We start from the raw sequence: 16,257 nt of genomic DNA, 5'->3' as shown, positions 1-16,257 counted from the left end.
AAAATTAAATTTTTTACTGAAAATATAACTACTTCACTTTCAAATCGAAGAAATTAATTTTCATTTTAAAAAAATTAATTTTTAGCCAAACGATTGCATTTTGAACAAAAAAAAAAAGGATATTTCAAACTCAAGGATCGGTCTTTTTTTACTAAGAACACAAATTTTCTACAAAATAGTTGATTTTTTAAACAAAAAGATGAATTTTCAACCAAAAAGATTAATTTTCTTCCAAAACGTTGAATTTTCATAACAAAAAAAATTAATTTTCTAGAAAAAAGATCAATATTCGACAATAAAAAAATTAATTTATAACCAAATTTAAATTGAATCTTTTAAATCTTCTGGGTGAAGTCAAAAATTTTATTATTTTGTTAAAAATCATTTTACTTAATTCAAAATTCATCTTTTTGGGGTAAAAGTAAACCGCAGAATCTTTTTTGGTTTAAGATCCAAGGACTTGATTAAGAATTTATTTTTTTGTTGAAAAATTGAACTATTTGTTTAAATATTTATGTTTTTTATTGTTAAGGGTTAATAATTTTAGTTCAACATTTATTTTTTATTGTTAAAAAGTTAACTATATTGTTAAACAATCTTTTTTTGTTGTTGAAAATTAATTTTTTTACTGAAAATATAACTACTTCATTTTCAAATCATAAAAATTAATTTTCATTTTAAAAAAGTTAATTTTCAGCCAAACGATTGCATTTTTAACAAAAAAAAAGGATATTTCGAACTCAAGGATCGGTCTTTTTTACTAAGAACACGATTTTTTTACAAAATAGTTGATTTTTGAAAAGAAAAGTTAATTTTCTTCCAAAAAAGTCGAATTTTCAACTAAAAAAGGTACAATTAAATCTAAAATCGAAATAATCAGAAAACATCAAATTTTTAAAAAAATAGTTAAATTACCTATAAAAGAAATAAATTTTGGAACAGAAAAGGTTCTCTGTTTAACAAAGAAAAAATTTTCATCCAAAACGTTGAATTTTCATGCAAAAAAGATGAATTTTCTAAAAAAATTTCACAAACAAAAAAATGAATTTATAACCAAATTCAAATTAATTCTTTTAAATCTTTTGGATTAAAAAATAGAAAAGAATTCTATTTGGTTGAAAAATCATCCCATTGAGTTAAAAGTTTCACTATTCTGATGAAAAATTGCACTATTAGGTGGAAAATTTACTTTTTTTTGTTATAAATTTATTTTTTCGATTTAAAGCTTCATCGCTTTTGTTTTTGGAAGAAAATTAATTTGTTTTGGTTCAAAATTCAACTATTTTGTATAAAATTCGTGTTTTTAGTAAAAAAAGACCTATCGCTGAATTTGAAATATCACTTTTTTTAGTTAAAAATGCAATTGCTTGGTCTTTTTTTTCACAAAAGAGATAAATCTTTGAACCGAAAAAATAAATTTATAACAAAAAAAGTTAAATTTCCAACTTATAGTGTAATATTTTATAAAAAAAAAACCTTTTATTACTTCATCCAAAAGATTTAAAAGAATTGATTTACATTTGATTTTAAATTAATTTTGTTGTTGAAAATTTATCTTTTTTTTAGAAAATTCATATTTTTTGCATGAAAATTCAACGTTTTGGGATGAAAATTTCTTCTTTGTTAAATGGAGAACCTTTTGTGGTTCAAAATTCATTTCTTTGCTAGGAATTCAACCGTTTTGTATGAAATTCGTATTTTTAGTAGAAAAAAATACCTATCCTAGTGTTAAAAATATCCTTTTTTTTTTAATTTTCTTGCAAAAAATGTCGAATTTTCAGCTTAAAAAGGTACAATTTAATCTAAGATCCAAATAATCGGAAAACAAAAAAAATGTTAACAAAATAGTTCAATTTCCTATAAAAGAAATGCTTTTTGAACCAAATGTTCTGCATTTAACAAAGAAAAATTTTCATCCAAAACTTTGAATTTTCTAAAAAAAAAAAGTGAATTTTGCCCCCAAAAAAATGAATTTATAACCAATTTTTTATTTAATCTTTTAAATCTTCTGTGTGAAGTAATAAAAGGTTTTTCTTTCTACAAAGCCATTGTTGTTTCCCAGACGTAAAATCAAAAGATTATTTGCCATAAAAAATTCTCAAAATTTTACAATTTTCTTAAAAAATGAAAAATTTTGGTAAAAATCATTCTACTTGGTTGAAAATTCAACATATTGGGGTAAAAGTTAAACTATTTTGATCAAAATTACACTATTTGGTGGAAAATTACCTTTTTTTATCATAAGTTTATTTTTTCTGTTTATAAGTTTAATTTGATTCTTTGTTAACTTAAGAATCTTTTTTTTTGTTCAAAATTTAACGAGTTGGTTAAAAATTACATTTTTTTTGTTAGAAAATTTAACTATTTGTTTAAAAATCCATGTTTTTTATAGTTAAGAGTGAATAATTTTAGTTAAAAATTCGTTTCATTTATTGGAATTTTAACTATTTTGTGAAAAAATCTTTTTTCGTATTTGTTGAAAATTAATTTTTTTACTGAAAATGTAACTACTTAATTTTGAAATCGGAAAAATGAATTTTCATTTAAAAATAGTTAATTTTCAATAACCTTTTTGAGTTAAAGGCTCATCTATTTTGATGAAAAATTACACTATTACGTGGAAAATTAACTTTTTTTCATGAATTTATTTTTTCGGTTTACATATTTATCTCTTGTGAATAAAAAAAAACCAAACAATTGCATTTTTAACAAAAAAAGGGTATTTCAAACTCAAGGATAGCTCTTTTTTTTACCAAAGACACGCATCTTCTACAAAATAGTTGAATCTTGAAAAACAAAAATTAATTTTATTCCAAAAAAAGTCGAATTTTCAACTAAATAGGTACAATTCAATCCAAAATCGAAACAGTCAGAAAATAGAACAAATTTTTAACAAAATAGTTAAATTTCTAATCAAAGAAATAAATTTTGAACCACGAAAGGTTCTGCATTTAACACAGAAAAAAATTTCATCCAAAATGTTGAATTTTCATGCAAAAAAAATGAATTTTCTAAAAAAAAATTTGAATTTTCACCCAAAAAAATGAATTTACAACAAAATTTAAATGATTTTTTAAAATCTTTTGGATGAAGTAATAAAAGGTTTTTCTTTTTCGGACGGAAAATCAAAAGGTTATTTACCATCCAAAATTTAATTATTTTTTGTAGAAATCAACAATTTTGTTAAATTTTTTAGTTAAAAGCTTAACTGTTTTGATGAAAAATTACACTATTAGGTGGAAATTTTACTTTTATTGTTATAAATTTATATTTTCGGTTTACAGATTTATCTCTTTTGTAAATAAAAATTAATAAAAATAAACAATTGCATTTTCAACAAAATAAAAGGTTATTTCCAATACTAGAATAAGTCTTTTGTTATAGGTCTTCCTATAGAAGAAAATGCATTTTGAACCACGAAAGGTTCTGCATTTAACAAAGAAAAAATTTTCATCCTAAAAGATGAATTTTCACAACAACGAAAAATGAATTTATAACCAAATTTAAATTAATTCTTTTAAATCTTTTATAAAATGTTTTTCTTATTTGAATGCCATTATTCTTTTCTGGACGTAAAATGAAAAGATTATTTACTACCCAAAATTCTCCAAATTTTATTTTTTTTCTGTAGAAATTAATAATTTTGTTAAAAAGAATTCTATTTGATTGAAAAATCATATTTTTGAGTTAAAACCTTAACTCTTTTGATAAAAAATTACGCTCTTAGTTGGAAAATTTAATTTTTTTGTTATGAATTTTTTTCCTGTTTAAAGATTTATCTCTTTTGTAAATAAAAAACACCAAACAATTGCGTTTTTAATCAAAAAAGGATATTTCAAACAAAATAGTTAAATTTTCAACCAAAAATATTAATTTTTTTCCAAAAAAGTCGAATTTTCGACTAAAAAAGGTACGATTTAATCCAAAATCGAAATAATCAGAAAACAAAACAACAAATTTTTAACAAAATAGTTAAATTTCCTATAAAACAAATGAAGTTTGAAGCACGAAAGGTTCTGCATTTAACAAAAAAAAATGTTCATCCAAATCGTTGAATTTTCATGGAAAAAAGATTAATTTTCAAAAAAGGAAAAAAAGAATTTATAAATTTATATCCAAATTTAAATTAATTCCTTTAAATATTTTAGATAAAGTAATAAAAGGGTTTTCTTTTTTTAATGCCATTATTCTTTTTCGGACATAAAATCAAAAGATTATTTACTATCCAAAATTCTCAAAATTTTATTATTTTCTGTAGAAATCCACAATTTTGTCAAAAGACTTCTATTTGATTGAAAAATCATCTTCTTGTGGTAAAAGCTTAACTATTTTCATAAAAAATTACACTATTAGGTGAAAAATCTACTTATTTTTGTTATAAATTTATTTTTTCGGTTAAAGATTTATCTCTTTTGTAAAAAAAAAACACCAAAAATTTGTATTTTTAACCAATAAAAAGGATTTTAAAATAAATAATAAATAAAGAATTTTAACAAAAAAATTAATTTTTTTCCAAAAAAGTCGAATTTTCGACTAAAAAAGGTACGATTTAATCCAAAATCGAAATAATCAGAAAACAAAACAACAAATTTTTAATAAAATAGTTACATTTCCAAACAAAGAAATTAATTTTGAACCACAAAAGTTTCTGTATTTATAACTAAATTTAAATTAATTCTTTTAAATCTTTTGGATGAAGTAATAGAAGGTTTTTCTTTTTTTAATACCAGTATTCTTCTCCGGCCGTTAAATCCAAATATTATTTACAATCTAAAATTCTCAAAATTTAATTATTTTTTTAAAAAATCAAAAAGTTTGGTAAAAATCATTCTACGTGGTTGAAAATTTAACTATTGGGGTAAAAGTTAAACTATTTTGATCAAAATTACACTATTAATGATTATTATTATTATCACACTATTAAATTTTTTTTATCATAAATTTATTTTTTCGGTTTATAAATTTAATTTCATTCTTTGTTAACTTGAGAATCTTTTTTTTTTTGCTGAAGATTTATCGAGTTGGTTGAAACATTTTTTTTTGTTAGAAAATTTAACTATTTGTTTAAAAAGTCGAATTTTCAACTAAAAAAATGAATTTATAACCAAATTTAAGTCCATTTTTTAAATTCTCTTGCATGAAGTAATAAAAGGTTTTTCTTTTTATTTAATGCCATTATTATTTTCCAGGGTTAAAATTAAAAGATTATTTACCATCAAAAATTTTCAAAAATGCTATTTTCTGTAGAAATAAACAATTTTATTAAAAAGAATTGTATTTGGATGAAAAATCATCTTTTTGAGTTAAAAGCTTAACTCATAATTACACTATTTGGTGGAAAATTAATTTTTTTTTATTATAAATTTCTTTTTTCTTTTTAGAAATTCAACGCCTATGTAGAAAATACGTATTTTTTATTGTTAAGGATTTATCATTTTAGTTAAAAATTCTGTTCTTTGTTTAAAAATTGAACTATTTTCTTACAAAATCTTTTTTTTTTGAAAATTTATTTTTTTACTGATAATGTAACAATTTCACTTTGAAACAAAAAAATTAATTTTCAGCCAAAAAAATTAATTTTCTTCCAAAGAAGTCTAATTTTCAACTATTTGTTTAAAAATGCATGGTTTTTTTGTTAAGGATTAATCATTTTAGTTAAAAAATGTATTTCTTTTCTTGAAAATTTAACTATTTCGTTAAACAATCTTTTTTTTCAATTAATTTTTTTACTGAAAATATAACTAGTTCATTTTGAAATCGAAAAAATTTATTTTGATTTTAAAAAAGTTAATTTTCAACCAAACAATCGCTACTTTAAGCAAAACAATTGCATTTTTAACCAAAAAAAAAGGATATTTCAAACTCAAGGATCGCTCTTTTTTTACTAAGAACACGAATTTTCTGAAAAATAGTTTATTTTTGAACCCGAAAAGATGAATTTTCAACTAGAAAAGATACAATTTAATCAAAAACCGAAATGGCCAGAAAAGAAAAGAACTAATTTTCTACAAAATAGTTAAATTTCCAATTAAAGAAATTAATTTTGAACCACGAAAGGTTTCTAAAATTAACAAAGAAAATTAATTTTCTAGAAAAAACATCAATTTTCACATACAAAAAAATGAATTTATAACCAAATTTAAATTGAATCTTTTAAATTTTCTGGGTGAAGTCACAATTTTTATTATTTTGTCAGAAAATTAACAATTTTGTTAAAAATAATTTTACTTGGTTGAAAAATCTCTTTTTTGGGTAAAAGGTAAACTATTTTGATAAAAATTACACTATTTGGTAGAAAATTATCTTTTTTTTTTTATTATAAAATTATTTTTTTGTTTTAGAAATTCAACATTTCTGTAGAAAAATTCGTCTTTTTGTCATTAAACTTGAACGTTTTGAATAAAAGTTTATTATTTTTTAACTGCAGAATCTTTTATAGTTGAAGATTCAACGAGTTGATTGAAAATTTTTTATTTAGAAAATTTAACCATTTATTTAAAAATTTGTCGTTTTTATTGTTAAGGGTTAATTATTTTAGTTAAAAATTTAACTATTTTGTTAAACAATCTTCTTTTTTTAAATTAATTTTTTTACTGAAAATGTAACTACTTCATCTTAAAATCGAAAAAATTAATTTTCATTTTAAAAAAAGTTAATTTTCAACCAAACAATCGCTATTTTAAGCAAAACAATTGCATTTTTAACCAAAAAAAGGACATTTCAAACTCAAGGATAGGTCTTTTTTTTTTACTAAAAACCCGCAACTTCTACAGAATAGTTGAATCTTGAAAAACAAAAATTAATTTTCTTCCAAAAAAGTCAAATTTTCAACTAATAAGTTACATTTTAATCTAAATATGAAACAGTCTGAAAAGAAAACAACAAATTTTTAACAAAATAGTTAAATTTCTTATAAAAGGAATGAATTTTGACCCAAGAAAGATTCTGCATTTAACAAAGAAACAATTTTCATCCAAAACGTTGAATTTTCATGCAAAAAAAAATGAATTTTCTAAAAAAAAAAGATGCATTTTCACCCGAAAAAATGAATTTAGAACCAACTTTAAATTAATTTTTAAAAATCTTTTCGATTAAGTAATGAAAGGTTTTGCATTTTCGGAAGTAAAATCAAAAAATTAATTACCATCCAAAATTTAATGATTTTCTGTAGCAATAAAGAATTTTGTTAAAAATAATTCTATTTGGTTGAAAAATCATCTTCTTTAGTTAAAAGCTTAAATATTTTTATGAAAAATTACACTATTAGGTGGAAAAATTACTTTTTTTGTTTTAAATTTATTTTTCAGTTTAAACCTTTATCTCTTTTGTAAAAAAACTCCATTTTTAATTTAATAAAAGGAAATTTTAAATTCCAGGATAACCATTTCTTTACTAAAAATACGCATTTGTACGAAATAGTTGAATTTTGAATAAACAAACAAATTAATTTTTGTCCAAAAAAGTTGAATTTTGATATAAAAAAGATTGTTAAAAATTAATTTTTTTTACTGAAAATATAACTACTTCAACTTAAAATCGAAAAAATTCATTTTCATTTTAAAAAAGTTCATTTTGAATCAAACCATCGCTAATTTAATCAAAACCATTTCATTTTTAACCAAAAAAAGGATATTGCAAACTCAAGAATCGGTCCTTTTTACTAAGAACACGAATTTTCTACAAAATAGTCGATTTTTTAACCAAAAAGATGAATTTTCAAAAAAAAAATATTAATTTTCTTCCAAAAAAGTCGAATTTTCAAATAGAAAAGGTACAATTTAATTAAAAACCGAACATGGACAGAAAAAAAAACAACAAATTTTTAATAAAATAGTTAAATTTCTAATTAAAGACATTAATTTTGAACCACGAAAGTTTGTAAAATTAACAAAGAAAAATTTGCATCCAAAACGTTGAATTTTAATGCAAAAAAAATCAATTTTCTAGAAAGAAAATAAATTTTCAACAACAAAATAATGAATTTAATTAAACTTTTTTTATCAAAATTACACTATTTGGTGAAAAATTGATTTTGTTTTTTATTATAAAATTATTTTTTCGTTTTAGAAATTCAACGATTCTGTAGAAAATTCGTCTTTTTGTCATGAAATTTCAACGTTTTGAATCTTTTTTGGTTTATGATTCAACGACTTGATTAAAAATTAATTTTTTTGCTGAAAAGATGAACTATTTGTATAAATATTTATGTTTTTAATTGCTAAGGGTTAAGGATTTTACTTAAAATTTTTTTTGTTGAAAAGTTTACTATTTTGTTAACAATATTTTTTTTTAATTAATTTTTTTCCTGAAAATATAACTACTTCGTTTTGAAATCGAAAAAATAAATTTTCATTGAAACAAAATTCATTTTCAACAAAATAATCGCATTCTTAAGCAAAACAATTCAATTTTTAACCAAAAAAAGGACATTTCAAACTTCTACAAAATAGTTGAATTTTGAACAAAAAAAAATGAATTATTTCTTCCAAAAAAGTCAAATTTTCAACTAAAAAGGTACAATTTAAACAAAAATCAAAATAGTCAGAAAACAAAAAAAAAACACAAATTTTAAACAAAATAGTTAAATTTCTAATCAAAGAAATTAATTTTGAACCATGAAAGGTTCTGCAATTAACAAAAAAATTGTTATCCAAAACGTTGAATTTTCATGCAAAAAAGATGAATTTTCTATAAAAAAAAAGATAAATTTTCACATGTTTCATGGCTGGAAATTATATCTATTTGATTAAAAATTCATGTTTTTTGTTTTTTTAAAGATTCATCATTTTAGTTAAATATTAATTTCTTATGTTAAAATTTAAGTATATTGATAAAAGTTTGTATTTTTTTGGGGGGAAATTTTTTTTTTACTGCAAATTTAACTTTTATTTTTGCTTCAAAATTTATCTCTCTCAGTTAAAAATTCATTTATTTCGTTAAAAACTTGTCTTTTTTGTGTTAAAAATTACCTTTTTTGTAGAAATTTGTATTTTTGTCTTGAAAATGCAACATTTTGAATAAAAATGTTTTCTTCGTTAACTGCAAAATTGTTTTTGCTTGAAAATTAAACGATTTCGTTGCAAATTTTATGTTTTTTGTTGAAGATTTCTTTTTGTTTGAATATTTAACTATTTTCTTAAAATCTACTTTTTTTTTTAAAATTAATTTTTTTATTTAAAATATATGTTACTATTTCATTGTTGTTTGAAAATTTATCTTTGTTAGTTGCAATTTAATTTATTTGGTTAAAAAATCTTCTATCTTGTGTTTATAGATCAACTTTTTTCAGAAAATTTGTTGAAAATATAACTTGTTCGTTGAAAATTATTTTTCTTTGTTTGTTAAAAATCCATTATTTTAACTGAAAATATATCTATTCCATTTTCTTGTAGAGAACTAATCTTCTTAATTAAAAATTCATCTTATTGGTTGAAAATTAAACTATTTGGTTAAAAATTAGTTGTTCTGTTTTTTAAAGATTCATTATTTTAGTAAAAATTCATTTCTTTCATTGAAAATTGTACTATTTTGTAAACAAAAAAAAAACTTTTTTTAGTTAAAAATTTATTTTTGAACTAAAAATGTTTCCATTTCATTTTTTCTTAAAAATTTATCTTTCTCAGTTAAGGACCCTTTTATTTTTTTGAAAACACGTCTTTCTTGTTTTGAAAGTTTAATTTTTTATCAGAAATTGCGTTTTTCTTCGTTAAAAATTTAACTTGTTTGGTAGAAAATTCGTCTTTTTGCCTTGGAAATGCAATATTTTGAATCAAATGTTTTCTTTATTAACTGCACAATTTTTCTTGCTTGAAAATTCAACAATTTCGTTAAAAAATTCATGTATTTTGTTGAAAATTCGTATTTCGTGGTTTAATATTAATCTTTACTTTAGCTTAATTCATTTTTTTAAAAATTAATATTGGTTTTTGAAAATTGATCGTTTTGGTGGAAAGACAAACTCTTTTCTTAAATATTTATCTTTTTCATTTATAATTCATCTATTTCAGTGAATCTGCGATAGTTCAATATTCAACTATTTGCTTGAAAATTTATATTTTTTATTTGAAAATTCAACTATTATATTTAGGATTATAAATTTATTGTCGTTCGTTTAAACTTTATATATTTTGTTTCACAATGTATCTTTTTTGTTGAAAATTCGTTTTTCTTTTTTGATTGGAAATTAATTTTTTTAACTACAAATTTAAATATTCCATTTTTGGTTGAAAATTCAACTATTTGGTTAAAAATTTATCTATCTTTTTTAAAATCAAATATCTTTACTTGAAATATTATAAATTTGATGCACTTTAAATTGAATTTAACATAGTTTGAATTATTATTCAAATTCATGAACTTCAGAGACAAATTCAAGAATTTGTGATTATGTTTTTAATATTATTTAATTAATCGAATTTAAAATTCAATTACTATTTCGATGAAAAATCGTCTTTTTGTGGACAATTAATATTCAGGGTGGCCGCTGAAACGGGAATCCTGGAAACCGGGAAATTACCGGGAATTTTATGAGACCGGGGAAAACCGGGAAATGAAAGTGAATTTATTTTTTTTACAGGGAATTTTACAATATTTTTTTAACAAAAATTTTGTCCAACTTCGATTTCAACCGTTTTTAAATAATTTCCTAAATTGTAATTTTTATAAATTATTATATCATTCGTTTTAAGCATAAATTTTAATTTAAAGAATTTAAAGAAAGACCGGGAAACCGGGAATTTTACGAATTTTCAGAAGAAAAATCTGCCCAAGTTCGATTTTAACAATTTTTAAATAATTCAAGTGCAGTTTTGAAAATTTAAACAATTAAAAATTTAAAGCATTTGAAGTTGAAATTTTTTGTTAAAAAAACAGTTTCATTTTATCATCTGCAAATATAAATAAATACATAATTTATAAAATGGATCTGTACTCTAAGTATAGAAATCTGAACAATAATTGAAAGTCATCATAAGAATTAAAATTAGTATATCATTCCAATAATTTTATTTTTAAATAGAAATTTTCATGATTTATCAATAATATATATTTTAGTTAAGAGTTTCAGGTATTCCTTTATATTATTTTTTCATATTTAATCAATACATTTATTAATATATTATTTTGATTAATTTTTTAGCCATTAAAAAATGTGAACGTGCGACTTACTATCTTCAACTTAAAAATAAATCCATAAAAATATAGTAATTATTAAAGATTTTTATTAAATTTAAAATATTGTGAGTCTAAATTATTTAATTTTTATCACATTTAATTTGAAGTTTCTTAATGTATACAAAGAATAAGTATTTAATATTTATCAATATTTCACTGTTAATTTCAAAAAAGTAAATTGAAACAAAATATTTGAAATAAAACAATTCGAAAGTGAATTGTTTTATATAGAAAGCTTTGAATCTTTAGCTTTTCAAAGAACTTTTAATGTTTTAGTGATACAATTTTAATTTTTCTATTTAAAAAGTGTTTAATTTATAAATGAAATTGTTCAATTTTGAAGCATAAATATCATTTGAATGCTTATTATTTGTAGAAAAAATTTGAGTAATTTTAAGAGATATTTAGAAGTTTTGAAAATATTCAAAATTAATTAAAAATTTGAAATTATTTCAAGTAATTTACACGAAGTGTGTTCATATTTTTTTCAGAACTTCTAAATATATTTTAAAATTAATCGAAATTTTCCTACAATTTTTGAAAATCCTGCAAATTTAAAAAAAAATCCTTCAAATCTTCCATAATTTGTAAAATGAAAAATCATTTTCAATTTTCCTGAGGATCTTAAGAACATTTTTATTCTTTTGCAGTCTTTCACAATTCTTAAAAAAATTCTAAATTTGTTGTTTGAAATCTGCAAAAATGTAAATTTTATTTTAAATTCGGCTGTAAGTATTTAAAATTATTTTAAGTTCTAAATTTAATTCGAATCTTTTTCAAACTTCGAAATATCTCTGAAAATTACTGTAATATGTTTACAAATAATAAGTGTTCTATTGTTTTTCATAAAATCAAGTTAATTTTTTTTAAGTTGCAGGATTTTCTAAAAGTTATAGAAAAAATCAATTTATTTTGAAATGTATTCAAAATTTCCGAAAAAAAATTCAAAAATGATTTTGAATTTGGAAAAATTTAAAACCACTTCTAGATTTCTCAAGATTTTGACATAAAACTTTAAAGCTTTTAAAAAATGCCTAGACTATTTAAAATTAAAATAATTTAACTTCTAATTTAAGAACTGTTAAGTTAAAAAAATTATTTTTCAATTTTTATTGTGTCTACCTTAAAATTACTTTAAAAAATTTTCAAAATTATATTATTTTTAAAAGTTGATTGCTTGATTCTTTAATTTTGACTATTGAAAATGTTAACGTTTTGGAACTCCAATTTTAAAAGTTTGGAATTCAAGGGTTCCACTTTGAATTGCTTTAATTTTTGGTTTGTTGTGTATTAATTTATATTAAAAAATGTTTAGAATATAGTTTGATTTCTTAAATTTCATTGGCCGAGAAAAAACCGGGAAATGACCGGGATATTTTTCTTAGATTAAAACGGCAACCCTGAATATTTTTTTTTTGAAAATTTATCTTTTTGGTTGACACACAAACTCTCTTCTTCAATATTTACCTTTTTGATTTAAAATTCATCTATTCCAGTTGAAAATGTAGCATTTTATTTGAAAATTCATCACTTTGGTTTAAAATTTGTTCTTATTTCTGTATGGAAATTTATTTTTGTTAACTGAATTTTTTAATTATTCCATTTTTGGATAAATACTGATCTTTCATAGTTGAAAATTCAACTATTTGCTTGAAAATTTATATTTTTTAGTTGAAATTTCAACCTTTTTTATTTGGCATTGAAAATATATCTTGTTTGTTGAAAATTCGTTTTTTTTTGTTCGTAATTAGTTTTTGTAATTAAAAACTTAACTGTGCCATTTTTGGTTGAAAATTCAAGTATTTCGTTAAAAATTAATTTATCTTTTTGAAAATTCAATATTTTTACTTGAAAGGTCAGGAATTAGCCGCAATTTTAATCAAATTTAAAATATTTTGAATTATTATTCAAATTCATGAACTTCAGTGACAAATTTGAGAATTTATAATTATATTTTTAATATTATTTAATTAATCGATTAATTAATCAATCGAGTTCAAAATTCAATTACTTTTTCGTTAAAAGTTCATTCATTTTATTGAAAAATCTTCTCTTTTTTTTAGAATATTGTTTTTTGAAAATTTATCTTTTTGGTTGACAGACACACTCTTTTTTTAAATACCTATACTTGGGACTGTAAATTTATTTTCGTTAGTGTAAACTTGATGTATTTTATTTAAAAAAGTATTTTAATTATTCCATTTTTTGTTGAAAATTCAAGTATTTGGTTAAAAATTCGTCTACCTTTTTGAAAATGCAATATTTTTACTTAAAAATAAAAAATGTAAAGTGATTTAAATTGAATTTAACATAGTTTTAATTATTATTAAAATTCATGGACTTTAGAGACAGATTCAAAATGATGAAATATGTTTCTAATATTATTTAATTAAACAATGGTGTTAATACATTTAAGAATATCTTGTAATATAATTTGTCAAAACTTTTTAGTTAACCATATTATTTGAATCCCTGCAAAGTAAACAAAAAATTATTTTTATTCCGAGTCGATTGTTTAAAAAAAAAAATAAAAATATAATTCAAGGTATAAAAAACTATACCTCGAAAAACCCTCGAATGGTCACGGATTTTTCCTTCCGGATTTGAGGAGACACCCTGAATTTATTTTTGAAATGGGCACCCTAATCCTTATAAAAGTGACTGGGAAAAATTAATGTAGTTCTCTATTTTCTTCAGTTTTAGAGTAATGTCTTATAATTTACTTGCCGACACGTACGCAGATTCCGATTACTCCAGAGATGTTTTATACCGATATTGTCCAGCTTACGCTTTACATATTGATTATCGAAAGCAACTTATTCTCAAAGAAATAATAGGATTCAATTCAGATATTATTTGCTTACAAGAGGTGGATAATAAAGTTTATAATGCCGATTTGTATCCAACTTTGTCAGTTTTAAATTACGACGGTGTCTACAATCGTAAAGGTGCTGAAGTTGTCGAAGGGCTTTCTACTTTCTTTAATAAAGAGAGGTACGAAAAGCTGAATTTTGAATCGACGATTATTAGTGAAAACTTAGAACTTGAAAAGTTCAAGCCAGTTTGGGAGAGAATCCAGAACGAAAAAACGAAAACGAGGTTCATGGAGAGGAACACTGCTGTTCAGGTGAATATATACGATCATTAAAAATTGTTTATCATTAATAAATATTTAATATATTGAACGTATAATATAATTACCCACACATATTTAAAATATATATATTTAATATATATGGGCATAATCCACTGCAGCTGTGTTTGTGTCAATGCCAACAAAATGAAAAAAACGTCGGGTGCGAATTCGCACTAGTGTACCGTTTGAGGGTTATTACTCCATTTTTATTATAAAATTAATGTAGGTACTGTATCAAATTCATTATATATAAAGGATTTAAAATCCTAAAATTTCAAGTCGAAATGTGTTTTATTTTCAACAAAAAAGTTGAATTTTTAAGCAATAAAGATTAGTTTCATCCAAATAGGTGAAATAACAACAAATTATTTTAATTAAATTGTTGAATTTTCAATCAAAAAACGATGAACTCTTAACATAACTTATAATAGTTGATGTTTCAAGTAGAAACAATTTCAATTTCAAATAAAAAACAGTTGCATTCAACTAAGAAGGAAGAATTGTGAATAAAAAAGTTCATTTTTAATCAAGAAAGATGACTTTTCTACAAAAAAAATGTGAATTGAATTTTGAAACTTGAATTTTCAACCAAAAACTATGCATTTTTAACAAAATAGTTGAATTTTCAAGCAAAATAGATTAATTTTTATTTAGACAGTTGTGTTTCAAAACAAAAAGACGAAATTCTTAGCAAAAAAGATATATTTTCAACAAAATAATAAATTTGCAACCAGGAAGAATGAATTTCCATTCAAATAAGTGAATTTATAACATAAAATAAAATAAATTTAATTAAATAGTTGAATTTTTAAACTGTAAACAAGAATTTCCAACGAAATGGCATAATTTTTTTAATGTAGTTTAATTTAAAAAAAATATTTTCATTAAAAAAAAGACTTTTCTGCCAAAAAATATGCATTTTCAATCCAAAAAACATCGATTTTGAACAAAAAATATAATAATGGATGATTTAACCAACAATTATTTTAATTGTTGCTCAAAAATAGTTTAATTCAACCAAAAAAGAATTTTTTATTAAAAAATATATAATATTTGATATTTCCAACATAAAATATTTTAAAACTATAAAGAAGAATTTAGAAAAAAGGCGAATGTTTTAGGAGGCAGTTAAATTTGCAATAAAAAAGTTCACTTGCAATCAAGAAATATGATCTTTCTACCAAAAAAATATGAATGTTCAATTAAAAAACGCTGAATTCCCAACAAAAAAAAACAATAGTTGATATTTCTACCAAAAAGGATTTTAATTTTTAATTAGAAACAGAATTCAATCAAAAAAGAATAATTATCGACAAAAGAGATGTATCTTCATACAGAAAATGTATTTTTGACAAATTAGATAAATTTTCAACCAAGTAGTTGAATTTTCAAACCAAAAATAATTAATTCTCCACAAAAAATATAATATTTGATATTTCAAGCAAAAAAGAATAACATTTGAAAAAAAGAGTTTAAGTTAACCAAGAATGATAAATTTTCAATAAAAACGTTAATTTTTAACCAGGAAAGATGAATTTTCATTCAAATAGATGAATTTATAATAACAAAATAATTGTGAGAAAATAGTTGAATTTGGAAACTATAAGGAAGAATTTTCAACTAAACAAGCGAATTAAAAAAATAACTAAATAAACTTCAACCAAATCGTGGAATTTCAAGCCAAAAAGTGATTTTTTAAAAAGGTTTTTGAATTTCAAACAAAAAAATTCATTTTCAATTCAAAAAATATAATAGTGAATGTATCAACCAAGAAATATTTTAATTTTTGATTTAAAAAAAGTTTAATTCAACCAAAAATAAGTATTTTTAACAAAACATTCCAATTTTCAACCAAAGAGATGAATTTTCAACCAAAAACAATAAATTTTGAAACAAAATAGTTCAATCATTAACCAAAACAGTTTCATTTTTATTTAAAATTAAAATAA

The 16,257-nt window shown here is 21.3% G+C and overlaps 1 protein-coding gene across 1 annotated transcript in view; it reads left to right on the top strand.

Annotated features, from left to right (window-relative positions):
• The window catches only part of LOC117180310 (2',5'-phosphodiesterase 12), a 30,336-nt gene that overhangs the window by 1,968 nt on the left and 12,111 nt on the right, over window positions 1-16,257 (top strand). Inside the window, exon 2 of the mRNA XM_033372740.1 lies at window positions 13,870-14,299. Coding sequence (XP_033228631.1) covers window positions 13,870-14,299 — 430 coding nt within the window. The remainder of the gene's footprint in view (window positions 1-13,869; window positions 14,300-16,257) is intronic.

Source organism: Belonocnema kinseyi, chromosome 9, assembly GCF_010883055.1.
Source record: "Belonocnema kinseyi isolate 2016_QV_RU_SX_M_011 chromosome 9, B_treatae_v1, whole genome shotgun sequence".
Lineage (NCBI taxonomy): Eukaryota > Metazoa > Arthropoda > Insecta > Hymenoptera > Cynipidae > Belonocnema > Belonocnema kinseyi.
The sequence above is the reverse complement of the archived record's forward strand: the minus strand, read 5'-3'. Positions and strand labels throughout refer to the sequence as shown.